The sequence below is a fragment of the Crinia signifera genome, chromosome 1 (assembly GCF_055691185.1).
Source record: "Crinia signifera chromosome 1, ASM5569118v1, whole genome shotgun sequence".
NCBI lineage: Eukaryota > Metazoa > Chordata > Amphibia > Anura > Myobatrachidae > Crinia > Crinia signifera.
Window position 1 is genome coordinate 93,411,209 of NC_139217.1, and position 23,932 is coordinate 93,435,140.

Below are 23,932 nucleotides of genomic sequence, written 5' to 3' on the forward strand. Positions count from 1 at the left end.
AAAAAGTATTTTCTATACATTTGCTTCCATTTATAAATCATATAATTGTATTGGAATTATAGTGAAGAATCAACATATGGGACATTGAAAGAATTGGTGTAAATTAACATGACTACAGGACCCAAAGGAGACAAATACATTTCCAGTAAAAAAAAGTGGGGTGAGGGAGGGGCATATGTACTAAGCTTAAAAGTGATACAAATGGAGAGTGATAAACAACCAACCAATCAGCCTAATATTTTTCAAACACAGTCTGTGACTTGGCAGGTAGGAGCTGATTGGATCACTCTCCATGTTATCACTTTTGAAGCTTAGTGCATCCCGCCCATAGAGTGGAATGGGTGAAAGAAAAAGGAGAGGAGACCGCATGGATGAGTCAGATAGGGTGGGAGGGAGGAGATAACAATAAAACAGTATGAGACATACATTTGATGGGAAACAAAAACAAGGTAGAGACCAGGTTAGTCAGGAAGATGAAGATAAGGAAATAGAGGAGAGGGGAAAAAAAGTAATCAGTTTAAGCAAGGCCAGGGAGAGACAAGTGTTGTGCAGAATACCAGGGTTCCCACAATGCATGACACTTTGCCACTGTGTTATTTTGGAGACCGGTAATATATTCCATTTAGCAGCACAGGTAATATGAAGAATCAATTTGTTACAATTAGTAGGTAACTGGTCTTTCACTTCCATTTAAAAGTATATTATAATGAATGTAGGCAAAAGCACGGGGGGTCCTGGTTGCCCGGAAACCCCCCTCCTCTTTGCAAGAGTCTTAAAATATGACAACAATAGCACTGGTATATAATATGATCAATAGAACTATCACCACATTATCAGTGTAATGGGCCCTACACACGGAGCGATATTCAGCCACTTTCTGAGCGATTTTACACAATTTTACTGAACCGCTCAGAAAGTGGCTGAATATCGCTGTGTGTGTAACCCACACAGCGATATGTATGTGGGTCCCCGATGTAAATTCAAAGTGATCGCTCAGAACGCCCTGCACATCTGTGCAGTGTGGTGGCTTTCTGAGCAATCACTGAAGGGGCCAGCCCAGCCAGTCACACCGCCACCTCATCCCTATAATGCCTCAGATTACCTGGCCGCCCAGCTCTCACTGTCTGCCCGCAGCAGGAAGCTGTTTACTGCCGCTCTGACCAGCGGGAACTTCCTGTCTGGATTTGGCAGCATGTCTCAGGTGGGCAGTCGGCTGGTGGGTGGCATGCAGCAGGGTCTGGCAGCGCAGGGTCGGGTAGTGATTGTGGGCAGGAGGTCCATGCAGCGTATATGAGATCAGCGGCGGGGTCCCAAACCGGGACTTGTTCCAAACCCCCCACCCCCAATAAACTCACCCTGGTGGTGACCTTGGGCCTTATTCTAGTTCACTCTTTCTGACAAAATCCTTCTTAGATGGACAAAACCATGTGCACTGCAGGGGGTCATATGTAAAATGTGCAGAGAGAATTAGATTTGGGTGAGTTATTTTGTTTCTGTGCAGGGTAAATACTGGCTGCTTTATTTTTACACTGCAATATAGATATCACTTTGAAGTAAAACCCCACCCAAATCTAATTCTCTCTGCACATGTTACATCTGCCCCATCTGCAGTGCACATGGTTTTGTCCATCTAAGAAGGATTTTGTCAGAGTGTACTAGTATAAGGCCCCTTGTCTCAGTGGCATTGGCGGCGGTCCTGGTCCCCATGGGTGGTGGTCCGGGTCCCCCTCATCCATTGGCGCAGAGGAAAAAAAATCAAAATGGCCGTGGCCAGCCAATCACTGATTGCTGTGTCATTGCCCCCCGCCCCCCTAGAGCTGGCAATATTAGCCAGCGGAGGAAGAGCAGAGAAGAGCTCAAGAAGACCATGCCCTGGGAGGTGGCGGCCATGCAAAACAGCTGAAAAGGACGCCACCCCAAGTGAAGAACACCGATGAAGAGGCTGAAGCCCTGGGAAGTAGCGGCCATGCAAAAGAGCTTAAAAGGCCGCAGAAGCCCTGGGGGGGCAGGCCCCCCCGGGTTAAGACAAGATGCAGTTTAATACTATATTTAAAAACCTGTGTTTGTGTTTCTTTTACAGGGGGGCTATAGGAACCGGCAGGCCTTTAATGCCCCACATGCTGTTACATGTGGTTCTCCCAAGTACTAGCATGTGAGGCAGGCTTGTTGAGACCTGTAGTCCTACTGTAAAAGACAATATTACTGTTTAAACCAGCTATCAACCACCACCCAGGGGTGCAGGGGATAGCCTCGGGCTTCAGCCCATGCCTGGACTGCCCTGGAGAGGGGGGACCCCTTTATTTGGGGGGGTCCCCACCTCTCAAAAAAACTCCCAGCCTGGGCTAACTAGTTAAGGTGTGTAATGCTTTGGCCACGGGACCCCATAAAACATTTCCCCTGGCTATGGCATTACACCCCCTGCTAGTGGAGCCTGGTGCTTGTCCCCAAAATACAGGGGACCCCTGCATTGCTCCTACACCTGGGCATGGAAGGTCCTTTAGCCCACTAGAATTTAGCAACTACCATTAAAGTCCAGGTTTTAAGAATATCCATGCTTTAGTGCAAATGGTTAAATCAAATTGCCTGAGAAACTAATTAAAGTAACCTGTGCTCGAACATGGGCTTCCTCAAAAGAAATGGCAGAGTTAGGGGAACACTGGCCATAGCTCTTTATATTATTGCCTATGGTAAACGCTAATCACCGTAGATAAAAGGTACAAGGGCCTAATTCAGACCTGTTAGGAAGGCTGCAATTTTTGCAGATGGACACAACCATGCTGCACTGCAGGTGGGGCAGATGTAACCTGTGTAGAGAGAGTAAGATCTGGGTGGGGTGTGTTCAAACTGAAATTTAATATTCAGTGAAAGAGTAAAGCAGCCAATACTTACCCTGCACTGAAACAAAATAGCTCCCCCAAATCTAAATCTCTCTGCACATGTTACTTCCCTCCTCCCCTTCCCCCCCCCCCCACCTGCAGTGCACATGGTTTTGTCCATCTGCAAAAAGTGAAACCTTGCTTACAGGTCTGAATCAGGCCCAAAAGTGAGAAGAGGTCCCTGTAGAGACTGAGATTAGTCTCACATATGATAAGCTGGCCATCAGCATCCAGGTGCACACTGGCCATTATTCTGGTTGACTCGTTCGGATGTGAATTTGCATCCTTGCGAGTCACCCTAACCAAGCCTTGCGAATGGTTAGTTGGCGCCACCCATTCACAAGTGGGATTCATTCGCAAGGCTTGCCATTGGATGTTTTACATGAAGATCCATTTGCATGCCAGTGGGAACCTCCCCCATCTTTTGATGGTCACCGACCATCTCAAGGCTGGTTGCGTGCACCAGGCAAACAGATTTTTCGCCGAGTTCGCAGCAACTAGCGTACACACATGCACAGAACTGCTGCTGCACATACGCAAAACATTGCTGCCTGTGCAAATTCACGGCCGCTGCGTATGAACCAGAATAAGGGCCACTGTTCATTGCAGCTTGTATATAGGTTTTGGGTTTTATTTAATGTAGGAAACCTCATAGCTATATACTGTTTTATCTATGATAGTTGGATTAGTCAACTTTGAGGTAGTACTATAATTTGGAATAATTCTCACTATTTAGTAAGTGGTAGATGTAGCTTTTCTGACTATATATACATCTGTGGTTGTCTCACGTCTTTGGAGTGCTTCAATAAGGCACGCTTAGAGGTTCTGTGATGCTTTTTATCTCAGCTGACTGTCAGAACTCCTGCTGGCAGCACCTTTTCTCAGCTCATGCAGGTAATCCTATCTTCTGGAAAAACTTTGCAGTCACCCCTGGGATCCCCTGTCTTGTCCAAGCCCTCCAGACATTCCTGCCAGTCACTCGGCCATCATAACACTGTCCGGTGCGCTTTCTGCACTTTCCCTTAAAGTGATGCTCCCCCCCTTCTGTCACTGGCTATTACGATGCTGTGGAACTCCTCTAGTCATGGCCGGTGTAAGGCTTCTCAGCACCCTAGGCAAAACTTCAGCCTACTGCGCACCCCCTCCCCCCCCCCCCATACTGCCACCAATACCAACCCCTTAAGACATACTTGCCTAACATTTCAGAATGGCAGGGAGGCGCCCCAAAAATGTGTGGTCCACCCAGTACCCCAGGAAAGTGGGCAAGTCCCCTGGAGGCCCCCCTTCGCCATCCACAATCAAGTACAAGGAGGAGGCGGCAGCAAAGTAGGGAGGTATGCCTCAAGGGAAAGTATGGAGGTGAGGTCTTAGAAGTTCCACAGCAGCCACCTACATTAAGTACAACAAGGATCCTCATAGACATTCTTGACTTTTTTGATAGGCAGACTTGGTGGCACCCCCCCCCCCCCCCCCCAAGATCCTGGCACTCTAGGCAGCTGCCTAATGGTAGAGCCGGCCCTGCCTCTAGTCTTCACCATGTTAGGGTCTGAAAGCTTGCCTTACTTTCCCGAGAGTCTTTGTAGAGGAGTGGCTACTTTCTCCTGGCCCATTTGTCTCCTCCTCCTATCCAACTCATGATCAGGGCTCCACTCCCGTTACATGAACACAGTGATTCCTCACCTCTCAATGATGAGGTGAAAGGATGTTTCGATCCATCACCACAGGTAACCTTCACCATGAGCATTTCTCTTCCGACTCAGGACTTATTTCTCACTGCACACAGGGGTTTCTAGAAAAGTGGCATTTTCCCTGCTCCTTCCACTAGTTATATATATTTCGTATTCTATTGTAATATACATCTCAATATGTACATTTCCTATTTACCATTGCCTCATAAAACATTTAATCTACATCTTAATATTTTAAGTCAGTATATCTATATTGTACATAATATATCAACTGCCTCAATCTACAGTATTTCATTACACCCATTATGTGAATAGGGGTTACATTCTCCTTCTGGTGTATTGACACCATTATTCTATCTTTAGGTGACAGTGAACCATCTACACAAGATTGCATACAATGCTAATTCATCCTAACTACAATTTCTATAATTGTATTCACATTCCATTAGCTCCATGTTAACTCAATCATGTTTCAGGAAGTCCCTCTCTATCATGTTGCACAGGTCCATCTTGTTCATTGTCACAGAAGATATAATTTTCTAGGGATGAAATCTGTATGAATATTTAGTGATACTGAGAAGGAGGTGATTTTAGTTTTATTACATTAATATTTTGCTCTATGTGGAAATGGTTGAATGTAACAAATGTGTTTCTACAGGGCGACACTGTGAGGTCCATCACATGACTGGAAACTATATGTGGGATCAGAAGACTAATACTTCATTTGATATTGGATTTAATAGAGACAGCCTGTTGCCTATTTGGTGGGATGGATCGGAGCCACTTTGGGTTTCTATGGAAAAATTAAAAAAGAAAGTATCTATGTATTATTGGCCAGGTACGTGCTTTTGATAGGATATTATTAAAATGTTGCATGTTCCTATTTCAACATTAAGATATTTAAGAAATTCTGCCTTCTGGATTTATTACATGCATTTCCTTATGGTCCATACACGCTGGGCAATTATGCCCAGCGTGTATGGATAGCGATGATCGCTATAATCGCTGGGGGGAAAGCCGCTCAGTGCATACACACTGCCGCCAGCAGGGGGAGGACGGCTTTGCATAGCACAGCGCTATGCAAAGCCGTCCTTAAAGCCAATCATCTGCTGGTAATACCAGCAGATGAGGGCTTTCTCGGCGATGATGCAGGAGCATGCAGCAGCGCTCATCGCCGGGCCATACACACTGGGGGGACTTTGAGCTGAAAGCTGCTCAAACTTGCTGTTTTGAGCAGCTTTCAGCTCAAATCGCCCAGGGTGTATGGGCCTTTAGTGTTTTACTCTGTTTTTGGTGTCACCCTACCCATTTCTATTACTAGCATTGCCGTTGTGTACTATATGTGCTTAAGGAACTCATTGCGTTCTATTTTGTTTGTCGTTGAAAATGATGTGTATGCAGGTGTTGATATTGTAGAGTTACAGATGTGTCTGCCTACTGTGCTGTGTATAGCAGTGTTCTATAATGGGACCACAATGTTTATGGGTCACAGATTTTTGCTGTGTATGGGTCGGTAGCCAGCTCCCTTAAGGATGACTGGGCAGTGGGAGCATGTCAGTTCCTATTTAAAAGCTGGGATGGCATAGCGTACGCCACACTGTGCCTGGAGTTGTGAGTACAGAAATTGATAGGTATTAGATACAGCAGTGAACTCACTGTTACATGTACACTGGTGATGGAGTGTATACTACAAATGGGTAGCGATGCAGAGAGCAGAAGGTTTTTTTGGGTGGTCAATCACACAGGACTTCTAAAGGTGTCGTCAGAGATAAAAAAAAAAATGGTTATAAGAGGGTGGCCCCCTGTAGGGTACGGATGGTAAGTATTAATACTATTAGAATATCAGGAGTGTGCTACCTTGGACAAAAATTTATGCAAAGCCTATGTGCTTTGTTTTTTTTGTTTATTGCCCTTATTGGTGACAATCTTCCCAGTGGAATAATCTGCACTTCAAAAGCATTTGGGGGGTAAATTGGTTCTACCAAAATTCAGCATTTGGCGGGACCCAGCATGCGGGAGTGCCTTTCCCATGCGAGGATTCGCAAAACTACAACCCACTCTGAATGGGGCTTAATATGCGGCCATTGTCACTAGGGGCCAGGTTAGGGGTAAGTATTACTCACACTTACCACTGGAAGGTATATGCAGGATCGGTCATCCTGACATCACCGCTGGACCCGGAAGGCCCTGTCTGAGCCTCCAATGCACTGTGCCAAGAAGTTACCATAGATTACCTGAGATGTTTTACTGAACTTCTATTCATGTTGACATGTCATCAGTTTCCTCATGGATCATATCGATGTGGTCAATACCGACTTTGCCAAGCATGTCGACATTATCAGTCATTCACATGTTGACAATGACAATATCAACAAAATATACCACACTCTCCTGTACTGAACAGGGCTCCACTCCACTGAATGTGGTCCTGCTTCAAAAAGCAACTTTTTAAGTACTTTCCAAAACACATACGTTAAGCAAAACTTTTTTCATGTATCATGATCTGAACAGGTGGAAAGAGTGTATCCAAAAGCATCAGGAACCTCAAGAGATATTAGTGTAATGTTCATTAAAAATCTGCCATTAGAGTGCACTGTTATTGACATCCTTGTATGTGTTTAAAGTCTGTTATGGAACCATGTTCATCTGAAATTACTTTAAGCCTTCAGTATCAAATCTCCAATACATAACCACCTACTTTGAAAACATGGACAACATATTGACACATTAAAATGTGTGTTCTTCCACTTGGTTCTGATTATGGGTTTTAAACCAGGGACTAATGTAAATGGTTGCATAGCTTCTGTAAAGCACAGTTATATGTGGACAGGCCAGTAGTAATAATGTTTAGCAGGGGTATATTAGCACCCAATGAGGGTAGCTGCTACTTCCCAGTGCCAGAGTCTAGGTTTTTACTGTGCGTCGCCATCTTACAGAAATGTCACTGGGAAGGTGGTGCCATGAGGATGGACTCACTTGCCAGTGTAAGTATAGTCTGGGTTATGGGAGTGCGTGACACCCCTGGATCCAGGGCCTCCTGTGCACCACACACCCTGCTCCCATTATAAATACGCTTATGATGTTTACCCCTGCATACAAAACTGAATAACTGTTTATATTGTATTCTCCTTTTAGGTTGTGAAGTTGAAATTCTTGGCGTTCGACCCAGTTATTGCCGTAAATATTACAGTTCCCCAACAGATGCCAATTTTACAAATGCAGTGAATGATGCCCTGCAGGCTCTCGGGTACAGTACCGTAACATACTGATCAAAGGATTTTAACGCTAAAATATACGGTGGGCGTATAAATATTCACCCACTTTGGCATTTTTGACATTTTCATTTTCTACGACTGATCAAAGCAAAAATGTGAAATAAATTCATAGGGGGATATTCAATTTCAGGCACTATTTCCGACAGCGGAAATAGCGTCCGCCACCTATTCAATATTGCAGTTTCCGGGAGCATTAAAGGTAGATCTTGACAAAACAGGTCCAACTTTCAAACCAGTCTGATCTGTTTTGACGGAAACGACCGTGGATTGTCTAATTCATGGCCATAACGACAATCTACGTCCGTTTTCACCAGCACACCCCCTTTTCGACCCTTGACAGGCGGGACATTGAATTCCACTTGTTGAGAAACATGCCAGGATTGGAACACTCCAACAGTCGGAATGCAGAATTGAATACCCCCCATGATGAGAAATAATGGACAAATCTTGAGGGTTTTTTTGTTGTTGCTTATATAATTGCTTTTAAACTGACAATTTATTCGCCTTAGCAGAGTAGGGTGAACAGCTCTGGGTTTCACTGAATAAAGGTAAAAAAACAACTTGAAGTATTAACAATATTTCATATATATGGTACCAGTATTTCACTATAAATAAATGTGGCGTACACGAAACATACAATGAAATAAAATGAATAAAACAATATTGGAAAAGAGAACGGCTCCTTGGGGTGATGGCAGAGTATGGGATAGAGGCACACCCTGAATTTCAGGGTGTGTGATATTGCAGTGGACAGTCAGTTGTGCAGAAGTTTACCCTGGTAGATGGTAGAGAGCAGGTGGGCAATCCCATGGCAGAAAGTTCCAGTATAATACCCAGCAATGGCATCAGTATTTACCACGTTTGTAGGACCAGTTCATCTGATTGGATCCGTGTTAAGCAAGTGGTCCTCACATGGCCTCAATCGAGACGCTGGTTAAACAGTGACTTCAGTGGTGAAAGGCTGGTCCGGGACAATGCAGAGCAGTGGCTTAACGCATTTCGGTGTGCAGGCTCACACCTTCCTCAGGAGCAGTTCACCCTACTCGTTTTTTTGGGGTTTTTTTACATTCTCTAGAGCAGGCTTTACCAACCACGGTCCTCAAGGCACACCAACAGTGCAGGTTTTAGTGATATCCAGGCTTCAGCACAGATGGCTTAATCAGAATCACTCAGGTACTAATTAAGTCACCTGTGCTCAAGCCTGGATATCTACAAAACCTGCACTGTTGGTGTGCCTTGAGGACCGTGGTTGGGAATGCCTGCTCAAGAGGGTATTACACCTCCCTCAGGAACAGCTTTAGACAGCACCCCACGATACAGTCCTTTTTATCAATTCATTCACCTTAACCTTACAGATACTGTAGGTGTATTTAATTCAAAATCAAATCACATTCTTTAATGTTTATCAGGTAGACTCTAATCAATGTATTCTGTAACCAATTAAAATTTTATTACACCATGATTTATTTAAATATACTGTACCATAGACATCAATTTCAAACTTGTGAAATTAATTATTTATTGTTTAGATTTGTAATTATTTTGTGTGTGTTCGTTTGACATTAGCTATTTTGTAGCTATACTTGTTATAGTCACTGTAGGGGGGAGACCTTTTTAAATAGTAGAAACACTGCTTGATAAAAATGTGTATAATTCATTACAGACATTTTTAATATACATATTAAACTTTTATGTGCTGTCTGGTTTCAAAAACTGGGAAAATATAATACTATTGATTGACATGTATGCTGCCACCTGTCTGAGAGATCTGCATGAGAGCAGGGCCGGCAGACACCGGGGCGCCCCCACCCCGACTTGCCTGGGGTGCTCTGGTGCCTTGTACCGGCCCTGCATGAGAGCATTCCATGAATAGTAACATGTTTTCTTGGAAGAATTGGGAATATATTATGGTTCCTATGCGTCAGTGGGAGATCCAGAAAGCATCGACATCCCGACGCTAGAATCCCAATGCCGGAACCCCGACACTGTTGAGACGACTGGCACCAGTGCTGATGCCAGAATATCGACTCTCAGTATTTAAACATAAGTATTCCGGGACTGGTTAGGGTTAGGCCGCAGTGGATAGGTTTAGACAGTATGTGGGAGGCACGGCTAAGGCACTAAGGGGTTAGAGTTAGGCACTATGTGGGTGCAGTTAAGGTTAGGCTGCAGAAGGGGGAATGTCAAACGATTAGGGTTAGGCACTAAAGGTTGACTTGCACAAAGTTGGCCTGGGAAAATGTTTGCAAAATGAAAATATTGACATGATTTTATTCCATCTAAATTCTTAGCTCTATGTTTTTTTCCCCTACATAACAGAGACCCCTGAAGCCACCACAATGGGAGTTAAGTGTGGTCAGGTTCAAATAACCATTTCCATTATTTGGAATGTAAACAAAAAAATATGGATTTGTCTCATGACCTTGTCAAGGAATGTCTTGGATATTTATTTAAAGTTTTGGGAAGGGATTTAATATAATAATATTAACAGTTTCTTATATAGCGCAGCAAATTCCATTGTGTTTTAAAGTTGGAAGCAGTGATAAAACAAACTGGGTAGTTACAGACAGTCAAACTGGTAGGAGGGCCCTGCTCGCATTGAATATAACGACCCAGTTTCCAGCCGTGTGTAAATATTTATGAATAAAATTTTTAATTGAGACTGAAATATAATTGATAGACACTATGTATGGATTCAGTCATATATGTATTTACTCTTTACAGAAACGGCAACGCTGACATGGCTGCTGTCTACTATGAACGCATTGATAAAGACGGTCATCACTATGGACCCTGGTCTGAACAGAGAAAAGATGCCACTAAGGCAGTGGATCAAGTGCTACAAAAACTGGATCAACAAATCCGAGTAATCCCATGTTGCAATGTGATATCAGGAAGTGTCTTGCTGTTGTTGGTGGCACACCGGGGCTGCAATGTTTTCCCCAAGGCTGTACAGTGAAATACAGAGGGAGGTTTACTAAACTAGGCAGGGACTCTTGCTGCTTTCTGACAATAAGGGACAGAACACATCTGATCTTTTGCATGGCAGGGGATCCATTTGCCCCTCACAGTAAACAATTGGTTCTGACCAAACAAAGCCATACTTGCCTACTTTTGAAAACTAGTTTCAGGGAGATTATAGTTGGCAGTAGAATTTTGCACAGCCCCACATTGAGGGGGGCATGTCATGCTCCACCAAAAGAGATTGCCCATGTTGCACCTAGAAGCGTGGGTGTGTACTGCTACAGCCCAGAAGAATCTGTTAAAATGACTTATATCCAAATGTAGATGAGCCACAAAGCAGTTAGTAAGAGCTACTATACTTGGTAAAGTGCTGGGAAATGGCGCTGATAATTCAATGTAAATGTATCTGTCTCTTATTCCTTTTTCCCCCCAAAATGTAGCAGCGTAATGTGGGCTAGGTGACATGAGGGAGATTGCTAGACTAATGAGGGAGAGAGGGAGATTGCTGTTATTTCAGAATGCAGGAGGGTAGGCCGCTATGAACAAAGCATGTGAATATGTGGCCAGATTGGACATTGATAAAGTTGTTCAGTGCATGTGGCATGACATGGAGGGCTTTATTTACTAAAATGGAAGATCTATTAAAGCTGGGATGTTGCCCTTAGCAACCAATCAGAATCTACTTCTTATTTTTTATCACTTTCCAAAAGATAATAGATGGAATGTTGCTATGGGCAACCAATCTTCAGTAGAACTCCCGGAGTGTCTGTGTTTTCCTCCAATACTCTTTATTGCTACATAGCCCTGGCAGTGCAGGAGGGGAGGTAAATCATTGCTGAGCACAATATGGATTACTTGAGAGTATAGTGATGGGAGGATGGAATGGTTAGATAAGACATCCTGATCTCAGTGAGGACCAGTCCTCTAACATATTTGTGCTATTCATTTAATCAAACCATTGGACAAACCGGTAACATATCCTGCTGCAAGTGGGTGTGGTAGGATGTCCCGCTTGTCCGGATTTTTACGGTCAGTATACCGATGTCACAACTGCCAGGGTTCTGAAAGGGGGGTAAGTGCAAGGAAGCCCCTTGTGGGGTCACCGCACTCGCCACGCTGCAGACTGGGTGACTCACTGTGCTCACCATCTATTCTATTCTCCCTCCTATGTAGGTTGCAGACCCCCACAAGGGAGAATAGCCCGGGTAATTTGGGATCCCGACTGTCGGGCGTTTAACAGTCGGGATTCCGATGTTTGTGTAATGACCGTCAGAACCACTGCAAGTAAGGTGCAATTTGAAGTCTGAAAATGTGTCTGTATAAAGGAGCATAATTGTCATTTTTTTTTTATACAAAACCGGAAAAAGCATTAATTCTGGGTCCCATAATATTTACCTGCAACCACTATACTGTATGTACAACTACTGTAACTCCATCCAGTGATTGAAGAAGGATTGCAGTAGTAAAATTCCAAATACTGCCACCACCCTCTTTTTGCTATCACCCTCTAGATATTGCATGCACAAACAATGTGTACAGAGAACCTGGACTGGCATCCAGAGAGCAATTAGGGAGCTGGACATTACTGCACTGCCCCAGTGAACTCTATTGGTAAATAAAGATGGCAGAAAATGTTCTAATGCTGTGATAGACAATCTGTAATAATCACTGCACACTGGGGGTTTTTTTTTTCTTACCCATGTAGAGCACATTAGCAAAACTACTGTATAGTACAAAAAGAAGTCTGTGGCACTGCAATGTACAAAGGCTCCCCCTGCTGTTCCTTAGAGGTACTACCAGCTTGTATTTTGGAATACAAAGCAAAGATGCCTTTTTTTCGAAATTTGTACCTTATCTGCAGTTGCGATCCAATGTACAACAGATGTGTGGAAATATGCTAAGGGTAGTCACAGGTCCTTAAATCGGCCATCTTAATCACTGTATTGGTTGATGGCTGCAAAGAATAGCCTAAGGAACTGAGACATTAGTGTTATGTTTCAGCGTATGAGATGGGTAGACTGATACAAGCCCCTAAAACTGTTACATGTCCTTGACTCAATCCTTATGGTGAGACTGAGCAGGGATTTCTAAGGTGCATTGTCACATGTGGCATTGATGCAAGCAGAGCCAGATTAAGGTCTAAATGGGCCTGGAGCTGAAAGTGATCAAGGGCCTATTATGCGCAATAATAGGGGTTGTGGCCAGCACCTAATAATGTGGGTGGCGTGACCAGTGTTCTGTTTGTGTGGTCTGCTCATGGGTGTATCTGTATTTGTGTAAATACTTTCAACTAATTATATATATGCCTGGAAAAGGCAGGGGGCTAGCATAAGAAAAATGCAGGGAGATATATTGGCGGGTGCACCTTTTATGTGGTCACCTAAATTTACCCCACCATATACCCCTTATACAAATCATGCAACACAATAGTAACCCCCTTATACTGTACTTGCCTCTTACACATTATGCCACATGGAATGAGCCAAAATTCACACTATGGCACATGGACTGAGCCAAAATTCACACTATGGCACATGGATTGAGTCAAAATTCACGTTATACCACACAGATTAAGGCAAAATTCACATTTTGCCACATGGATTGAACCAAAATACACACTATACCATGCATGTCCAAACAGTGGCCCTCCAGCTGTTGTGAAACTACACATCCCAGCATGCCATGACATAGTTTTAGCATTCCCTAATAGCAAAACTGTGGCAATGCATGATGGGACTTGTAGTTTCACAACAGCTGGGGGGACATACTTTGGACATGCCTGCACTATACCAAATAGATTGAGCAATAATGCACAATATGCTTCATAAATAGGGGCATTGCGCGCCAAAGGCGCGCATTAAAAATTCACACCATAATGTCCATTACGTATTATGCCAAACACCATAATGCCTATTAAAAATTATGCTACATAAGTGTTGCTTACATTTTCATTACATACATGTTCATTGCCAGAGGTTCCATGTTCATTGCCAGGGGTTCCATGCTCGTTGCCATGTGGGATTACATGCTCATTGCCAAGGGGGAATACATGCTCGTGGTAACTGGGGTACAGCCACCGCCGGGCAGAAATAACAGCCATTGACAGCCGGGCAGAGAGCAGGGGGCTGGCCGGCTGTATTCAGAGCACTGCATGTCCCGTCTATTTGAAATAATACCCCATTCACACCAGAAAATGCAGGGACTTACCCAGGAATATGGTCCCAGGATCATGCAGGGACATTCCCGGACTGGCCCCTTTTACACCAGCCTAGTCCCTGCATTTTCTGGTGTGAGTGCAGAGAAAACCACCGCCGCCCCCCTTTAAACAAACAGCTATATCTTCGGAACTAACTGACCCATTTACATGTAGGCTTCAAATGATTTTGGTCCCGTGAAACTGGGCCGTTTGGTTCCAGAGAAATCTGTCCTCAAACAACATGAACAGCCATGAAATTACATATCAGAAATGAAAAAAAAAAAATTGGTTTACCCGCAATAACTCTAGTACCAATGAACCCATATGGACCTGGTATCAGATTGAAGGCCCAGCGATTTGGGTTCGACTGAGATCAACCTCGAGCTTCTGTGATGCCGGAGGAACTGGCAGCCGTTGGAACCGGGTGGAGGTCGGAATTAGCGGGTCCCATGTTATTCTATGGGGACAACATTCCAGGTTTGCCTGGCAGTATCTCTGGTTCCCGGGGGGCTAGCGACGCGGGGCTGGGCTCGTTGGAAAGCCCTGGCCCTCAGCTAAAAAATGGGCCTATTTGGAGAGTGGGCCTGGAGCTGTAGCTCCATCAGGCCCATTGTTAATCCGGCCCTGGATGCAAGCACAGTCAGCTGATCATTGCTCAGCTCCATAAATATCTGCATTATGTACATCTCTAAATGTGTGTGTGTGCGCGCAAAAGTGTTCAATTCAGGGGCGTAACTAACTATTTAGCGCCCCCCGCCCCACACACCTAACCTGCTCCCCCTTCTTACCCGCGGTCTGCGTCTCGCCCGGCTCTCTGTCGGGACCTTCCTGACGTTACGGTCCCGGCCGGCTCCTGCTGCTACAATGAAAACGGACTCTTAGAAAATGGCTGCCCCCATACTGCAGACAGAAAACTGTCTGCAGTATGGGGGCAGCCATTTTCTAATTGTCAGTTTTCATTGCAGCAGGAGCCGGCCAGGACCGTGACGTCAGGAAGGTCCCGACAGAGAGCCGGGCGAGACGCAGACCGCGGGTAACTATAGCCCTGCAGCCCCCCCGGCGGCGCCCCCAATTTCTCTGCATCCCCCCCGCCACCGCGGGGGCTGCGGAGCTATAGTTACGCCACTGGCTCAATTGTGATTAGGATCAGGGCCGGTGCAAGGCACCGGAGCGCCCCAGGGGAGTCGGGGTGTGGGCGCCCCGGTGCCATGGGGGGGCGGTGGTGGTGGTACCTGTGTAAAAAACTTGCGGCGCCGGCGTCCCTGCAGTGCTGGAGCGGGCAGGGGTGTCCGTGCCGCGGGGGTACCTGCGGCGCTGTCATTGTGTATAAAGCTGGCGGCGGCCGGCGGGGTCCCTGGAGTGAATAGAAATTAACTAGCGCTATGTGCGCGGCGGCGCGGGAAGTGCTAGTTATTTTCTTTTCACTGCAGGGACCCCGCCGGCCGCCGCCAGCTTTATACACAAAGACAGCGCCGCAGGTACCCCCGCGGCACGGACACCCCTGCCCGCTCCAGCACTGCAGGGATGCCGGCGCCGCAAATTTTTTACACAGTTCGCTAACCCTCCATGCTGGGGGTTCGCTAACCCTCCAGGTGCCGGCAAATGCCTAGAGCTGCCTAGTGGTGGCGCCGGCCCTGATTAGGATACATTGTTGCCTACCCTCCTGCATTAGGAGACTCATTGAAATAGCAGCAATCATTAGTCTACCAATCTCCCTCATTTCACCTAGCCCACATTACACTGTTCCATTTTGGGGGGAAAAAAGGAAAGCGAGACAGACACATTTATATGGAACCATCAGTGACATTTCCCAGCACTTTACCAAGTATAGTAGAGCTCTTCCTAACTGCTTTGGGGCTCATCTATATTTTGGATATGTCATTTTATAAGATTCCTCTCGGGTGTAGCAGTACACAGCCACGCTTCTAGGTGCCACGTTCACAATCTCTCCATATATGGAACTAGACACATCCTTTGAGTGGAGCATGACACGCCCCCTCAATGGGGTGCTATGCAAAATTCGATTACAAACCATAATCTCCCTGAAACTAGTATGGTGTAAAGGGTCAACAGTGTCCTAGGCTGACACCAAAACATTGGAAGCACGAGGTTAACATAGTCAAAAGGTCAACACACAAAAAGGTTGACATCGCTGTGCTCGGAACGTTTTACTATTCCTGATCAGAGTCCATGCGGATGATAACGTTTGAAAGTCCCCAAAAAACCCATGTCGACTTTTTCATGTGTCGACCATTGCCAGGATGACCTTATGATTGTGTTGTCTTTTTGTCTATGTTGACCATATGGCGTCAACTTGTCAACCTAGTCTCTGTTGACCCATCATCCAGATATCGCTTATGACATCTGGACTCCTGATAACAGTAGCATGCCTCATAAGAGACACTATAATGCTATGTGATGGCACCTGTGCCAGGAACAATAATGCTATGTGATGCCACCTGTGCCAGGAACAATAATGCTTGGCACTTGATAGTGGAAAAGCAGCTTTTAAACTGCACAATAATATCTGATGTATTGCGAAATAGTTTAAAACCTAAAGCTGTAGCCACACACTTCCCGTCGTCACATCACACAGCAGTGGTGTAACAATAGCCCCGTGGTGGCGGGGAGACGCTGTGTAGGTGTGGTGGCTCCTGGAGTCTGCGGGGCTATTGTAATGCTGCTACCGCCCCTGCCACCTGCTGGGGCCCCACCTGCCACTTCTGTAGCAGGTTCCCGTACCTTGTCTGCGGTCCCTGCTCCCCTGTCCACTCCAGTGCTTTGTTCTAATCTAAACGGACCATCACAAAATGTCCACCCCCATACAGCAGACCGTTTTTGAGTATGTCTCAAAAACAGTCTGCTGTATGGGGCGAACATTTTGTGATGGTCCGTTTGCATTAGAAGCTGGAGCCGGGACCACAGACAAGGTGCGGGAAACTACTGAAGCGGCATTTGGAGGGTTAAGGGGGGGGGGGGGGCGCAAAAGTTGTAGTTATGCCACTCCGCCATGGCCACTCATGCCAGAAGCGCCATCGCCGTTCAATGCGTTTCTATGAGCAGCAGGAGCGAAATAGACAACCATATGGATGTGACATGTGGCAATTGGCACAGCAATGATAAACGTGGCTGTAAAGCAGTAATTGTCACATACTCCTGCTCCCTGTGTGCTGCACTTACCTTACACAGTGAGAGGTCCCTTAAATTAGGAATAAGTTACTTGTGGCTCATTTAATAGACCTCGTAAAGGTCCACATTTTGTTGAAGGGCGAATAGCATTTTTCATAGACTCAAACATAACAGAGAATGGACTTACACCTTAAGGGGCTGATTCAGGACCGCTCAATGTGATCCGAATTCGGCCCCAGTCCCAATGGTGGGGGTTTGCTAATTTGCATGTGCCAACCCTGGTAGTGAATAGCTGCAGTGAGTTAAACAATTGCCAGGCCATTCGCTGCGGGAAGTAAGGGCAGGGGGCGGGAGCTCGTTTAATGGGCGTCCCCATAAAAATGCTGGGCGTTCCCCTGGGAACACAGGCAGGTCGATGCCGGCCAGGGGTAAGCGGCTGATGTCACATGATGTCAGTGCCTGCCCCCTCTTCAGCGGACAACGATGGAAGTAAAAGGCAGTTTAGGATGAACTTTGAGGTGCCAGGTGATGCTCCGACAGTTGGGATCCTGCCGGTCATTAGTCCGACATCGGAAACCCGACTAAATCCTCGACAGTCAGGATCCCAACTGACCAGGGCAGTTCTCCATCATTGGGGCAAGGGGCGCTCTCCCCCCTGTTATAGTCCCGGCAGTCAGGATTCCGATGTTGAACTAATGACTGCTGGAATCCCGACTGTCTGAGTGTCATACCACACCAGTACTTTGACATGTTTCCTATTTTTAGCAAAGCTAGGGGCACCCTTTTATTGGAACAGTGACTGCCACTGATCACTTGCACCTTCAGCTGAGTTTGGGTGACAGAGGTGCATCATGGGCCTGGATTCTATGGGGAAATTTCCTAAGATGGGAGAGCTCTATTTCACATTTGCTGTTGCTATGGATATATCTATAACAGATATAATCTGATTAGTTGCCCATAGCAACATCCCATGTAAAATATACCTCCCTTAGTACATGTTCCCATATGTGTCAGACGCAATTGCAAACATTTTTCTCCCATTGATAAAAGATGCAGTTTTATTAACCATCATCTTATGCAGCATTACATTACGGACCAAGATTATTTATGTTTTGTAATGAAAATAGATATTTGACCTATTTTTATCTTGTTTTTTCTTAACTTTTTTTTTTTTAGGAAAACGGACTCAAGGACAGTTTAAATGTCATCATGTTCTCCGACCATGGAATGACAGAGTTATCCTGGATGGAGAAAGTGATAGAGCTTAAAAACTATATTGACTTGAATGACATTTTACAAATGAAAGACGTTGGTCCTGTGGTGAGTCTGTGGCCTGCAGAGGGGAAGATCTCCAAGGTAAGTGTCACTGGCCTTTCATTATCCTGCTATCAAGAACTAAAGATACAGCGTATTTGTGAAACATAGCGTGAGGCAAATCTTACAGGTTTTAACCCTTTCAGAGATAAGTGAATATATATTAGTAGGCAGGGGTTTGGCACTCCCATCAACCATGAACAGCTGCAGCTGGTGCCTTCACAATAAATGAACACTGTATACTTGCGGTGCGGCACTCAATAGCCTTGTACAATATTTTAACAAATCCCACAGTCTCTGTGTAGTATTCAATGCTACGGCGAGCGCATGGCATTTTGGATTAACTGTGCGATCGCCGTGATTCACCGTTGGCCACGATTCACCGCCAGCCGCGCTGCCTCCCTATTCAACTCGTAAGGGGCTCTAGTCCAATATGGCAGACACAGGCAGCAGGAGGACGGCGGCAGGCAGGATGGCAGACTGCCGCCGTATAAACTGGGAGGAGGGGGACAGGGCGGCCGCTGTGAAGGGACGGAAGGCTGCAGCGCAAGTATCCACTGCAGGGAGGGCCGGGTGACCCTGCGTGTAGTGTGCACTGAGCTGGGCCCCCTCCATGCATATGTAATGAGCGGGACCCAGCGTAGTGAATATTTAATGAGCGGGTCCCCCTGCATATGTAATGGAAATAAAAAACACAACATTTTTTTTTATATTTATGTGCTGCTTGTCAAGAAAATAGCGAGATCCTGCAAATAATAAATAATCTGATTTTTAAACACCCAAAAAAGTACACATTTTAGTTCTCCAAAAAAAGATGTCGATTGTAAAAGGTGAAACTCTGCGAAAATCATGGTAAAAGTAGTTCTCCATTTTAGATTGAAACACTGAAATACACCAGCAAATTGCAGCGACTATGAAACAGTGAATTGGCTGGCATTCACTGTTAGCTTTTGGCGAACAGTGATCACTGAATACAGCGAATATTCTTTTTCGGTGAAAAAATTTAGTTTCAGCGAAAAACAGCCCTGTTCACCGAAAAAAGAGGTGAATCAAGAGCATTGAATACTTGCCTCTATGTTTGTTGTATCAACGTTTCATTTGTCTTCAGGACGCAAAATCACATAAAGAAACAACATACCTTTTATAGAGGAACACATAGTAGGGAATCAGCGTGCAGAGACGGGACCACACACTCGCCCTTCCGATGTATTAAGCCTTAACAAGAGATAAATTCAAGTGTGATAAGGAGAGATAAACGTCCAGCCAATCAGCTCCTTACTGACTTTTTTCAAACACAGCCTGTAAAGGCCCCCATACACTATGCGATTTTCGGCCGATTTCACCCGATTTCGGCCCTTTGGACCGATAAATCGGGTGATATCGGCCGAAAATCGCATGTGTTTGACATCTGATCTGATGCGCGGTCCCGTGCGCATCAGATCGGATCATGGCGTCGGATCTGCAGAACATAAAGGCCCCCATACACTAGGGCGAATTGTCCTTAGGACAAGTCGCCCCCGACTTCCCCCTGAGCTTCCCCTGCTGCTCCCAGGGGGAGCTTGATTAGATTGGCACTTGATGTGCCATTTTTTACATGTGATAAATCGTCTCGATTTATCGCATGTAAAAAACCCGGGGAGCAGGGGGGGGGGGGGGGGCTACCGAGCAGGGCTGCTGGTGGGAGCAGGGGGGGGCTGGGGGGGCTGCGGGGGACACAGGCGGCATAGAGCCGGGCAGGGCAAGCCGGCCTGGAGCTGTCAGTAATGAATAAAAAAAAAAAGCCCATACAATGAATGGGCAGCCTGTGATTGGCTGCTGAGCGCTCTCTCAGCCAATTGCTGACTGGCTGAGAGAGCGCTCAGCCAATCACAGGCCGCCCATTCATTGTATGGGCTTTTTTTTTTTATTCATTACTGACAGCTCCTGGCCGGCTCGCCCTGCCCGGCTCTATGCCGCTTGTGTCCCCCGCAGCGTCCCCAGCCCCCCCTGCTCCCTCTACCGCCGCCCCACTAGGTCCCAAGTCGGGTGGTCGGACGTGCAGCAGGCCCGACCACCCGACGCAGATCCGATGCGCACGGGACCGCGCATCGGACCTGAGGGGACATCAAAACTAGCCGATTTTGGTCCGATTTCGGCCAGATCCGACTGATCTGGCCGAAATCGGACCAAAATCGGCTAGTGTATGGGGGCCTTAAGATGTATCGGAATCAGACTCATCATGGGCACATCGTGGGTGCTTTTGCACCCATGATGTATCAGATTCGATACATCTATATGTAGCGGGTTTTCCATACACCGGTCGTCTGCCACTGATCGGTAAAAGAAGTGCTCCGTCGGCTCTGGGCTGAGCTCCGGCAGTGTACGGCACCTGATTGCCTGCGCGGCTCTCTGTAGACTCCAGTGTTATAAGAATTTAACACACAGGAGTCCACAGAGAGCCGTGCAGACACCATATGCTGCTGGAGCGCAGCACAGAGGTGACGGAGCACTTCTTTAGTTCTTTTTATTCAAATCGGTAAGATACCCCAGGATGTTTGCTATGCAGTTATGTGCTTTGCACTTTTCCCTCCCTTCCTCTTGCATTGCACATGGAACTTGGTGCACAGATGCGCACTTGACATATTTAACAGGTGCTATCACGGCTATGGATGGCTTGTATTGTTAAGAGTGGGTAAGGTAAGCGTCTTTCATAGCCAGCATTTTTAAATGTACAATGTCATTGTATATAATACTGTAATCTGGCTCAGCATACAGTATGTGGTGACACTGCAGAGAAGTGGAGGAGGTGGTGAGCAACAGTGGGAGCATCTTGGGAGCATAAAGCATAGTAATGAAAATTGGGAAGAGGTTCCCAGGCAACCCAGACTGTCTACACTGCCTGCATGGCATGGTTCGGTACTTGTGTATTATCAAGGTGCCCACTACGCCGTTTGCGTAGAGGGCTATTCACGGTAGTCAAATCGCATCGCATGCCATATTGTATGGCATGCGATACGATTTTCCTATATAATGTATTCACTGCTCTGTGTCAGTGAATCCATTAAAAAGATAGGGTGCGATAAAGAATCGCATCGCATGCCATTATTTTATGGCATGCGATGCGATGGTGTGCAATAAAAAATCGTATTGCATGGCATTATTGTATGGCATGCGATGAGATATAGGTTCTGATGGAACCTAATAATGCCAGTTAATGGCCGATAGCATTAAATGACATATCATGTCATTTATTTTGGCCCCCCACCCCACCACTATCCACGTCCTCCCGAAAGTGTGGCGAGCGCAGCGGTACGCGTCCCACTGACCTTTTCATACTGAGCGAGCCACCGAGACCAAAGCGAGCCCCGCGAGGTGAAGCGTAATACATGTAACATAATACGCGGGGCTCGCTGCGCTCGCCACACTATATAAAATCAACTCCACGCCAACGTGGATAGTGGGGGTATGAAAAGGTCGGACGGACGCGTACAGCTGCGCTCACCACGCTTCGGGATCACGTCGATACTGGGGGGGCCTTAAAAATGACATTATATGTCATTTAATGGTATAGTACATTAAATGCCATTATAAGCGTCAAAATCGCATCGCATGCCATACCAAAACGGCATGCGATGCGATTTTACTACGTTTGCGTACGTAGTAAAATCGGGCGCCGTCATAATACACAAGTACTTATGGTTCCTCTCATGGCATATAGTATGCTATGAAATTCTGCAACTGGGATGCCCCACCATACCATGTCTGGGAGTCTTGAATCACACGCTATAAGCAAAGATATAAGAAAACACATATGGAACTATTACACTGGTTAATTTAGCCACTATTATATTTATATTGATTTAATATATATATGGTATTTTTGTGTGTGTGAACGAAATGTTCAATCTGTTCTGGAATAATCTCTGAAAAGTTAAACATGACAGCACTAATGGGAATCTCTTATATATTTAGCCAGATCTGTCACTCAACCCCTGTGGAGAACGTTCCTGTGTAGAACAGTTTCACTTTCATGTGTCTGACGTTCCACCCCCTTGACATCACCTCCCCCCGCCCAGCCAGGGCTACAGTACACGTCCACCATTACTCCACAGCCACCATCCACCATTACTCCTGCACATCCCTACCCTCTGCCAGGACCCCCGTGACCCCCCTCCCGCGATTCGCGGGACCCCCCGCGACCCCCCCCTCCCGCGATTCGCGGGACCCCCCGCGACCCCCCCCTCCCGCGATTTGCGGGACCCCCCGTGACCCCCCCTCCCGCGAATCGCGGGACCCCGCGACCCCCCCCTCCCGCGAATCGCGGGACCCCCGCGACCCCCTCCCGCGAATCGCGGGACCCCCGCGACCCCCCTCCCGCGATTCGCGGGACCCCCCTCCCGCGATTCGCGGGACCCCCGCGACCCCCCCTCCCGCGATTCGCGGGACCCCCGCGACCCCCCCTCCCGCGATTTGCGGAACCCCCGTGACCCCCCCTCCCGCCATTCGCAGGACCCCGCACCCCCCCTCCCGCGATTCGCGGGACCCCCGCTTTCCACCCTCCCGCAAGTCGCGGGACCCCCGCGACCCCCCCTCCCGTGATTCGCGGGACCCCCGCTTTCCACCCTCCCGCAAGTCGCGGGACCCTTGCGACCCCCCCTCCCGTGATTCGCGGGAAAGTTAAACATGACAGCACTAATGGGAATCTCTTATATATTTAGCCAGATCTGTCACTCAACCCCTTTCCTGCGATTCGCAACCCCTCACGACCCCCCCTCCCGCGATTCACGAAACCCCCCGTAGCGCCCCCCTCCCGCGATTTGCGGGCCCCCTCGGCACCTCTCGCGATTTGCGACCGCCCCGTAATTCACATATTCGGGGACCCCCCCTCCCGCGATTCATGCCCCCCTCACGCAATTCACGGCACCCCCCATACCCCCCTTCCTGCGATTCGGAACCCCCCACGACCCCCCCTCCCGCGATTCATGCCCCCTCCCGCAATTCACGGACCCCCGCACCACCCCCCTGCGCCCACCCTCCCTTGATTCACGCCTCCCTCATGCAATTCACGGCAACCCCCCACACCCCCCCTCCTGCGATTCGCAGCCCCCCCACGACCCCCGCCTCCTGCGATTCATGACCCCTCCCGTGATTCACGGACCCCCGCACCACCCCCCCTTGACTCACGGCACCCCACGCGCCCCTCCCGCAATTCACGGACCTCCGCAACCCCCCCTCCCGCAATTCACTAACCCCGACAACCCCCCTCCCGCAATTTGCGGACCCCCCTTCCCACGATTCAAGCCCCCCCGCCCACGATTTGCGGACCCCCTCCCGCTAACCGCGGATCCCCACACACCACCCCCCCTCCCGCAATTTGCAGACCCCCCAGACCCCCTTCCGGCAATTCCACCCCCCAGCGGACCACCGCGGCCCCCGCTCCCGCATTTCACGTACCCCCGTGACAATGGGGGATCCTGTACCACCACAAGCTGGTACCGCCCCTAGGTGGGA

At 47.3% G+C, this 23,932-nt stretch overlaps 1 protein-coding gene across 5 annotated transcripts in view; it reads left to right on the forward strand.

Annotated features, from left to right (window-relative positions):
* ENPP6 (ectonucleotide pyrophosphatase/phosphodiesterase 6) overlaps window positions 1-23,932 on the forward strand; it is a 48,860-nt gene that overhangs the window by 15,387 nt on the left and 9,541 nt on the right. For 4 of the 5 annotated variants that reach the window (XM_083170498.1, XM_083170481.1, XM_083170490.1 and 1 more), the window contains exons 2-5: window positions 5,223-5,402; window positions 7,700-7,811; window positions 10,564-10,705; window positions 18,305-18,484. In XM_083170498.1, coding sequence (XP_083026624.1) covers window positions 5,246-5,402; window positions 7,700-7,811; window positions 10,564-10,705; window positions 18,305-18,484 — 591 coding nt within the window. In that variant the 5' untranslated portion in view covers window positions 5,223-5,245. Of the gene's footprint in view, window positions 1-5,126; window positions 5,149-5,222; window positions 5,403-7,699; window positions 7,812-10,563; window positions 10,706-18,304; window positions 18,485-23,932 lie in introns of those variants that run through there. The other variant, XM_083170508.1, reaches the window with a different exon arrangement.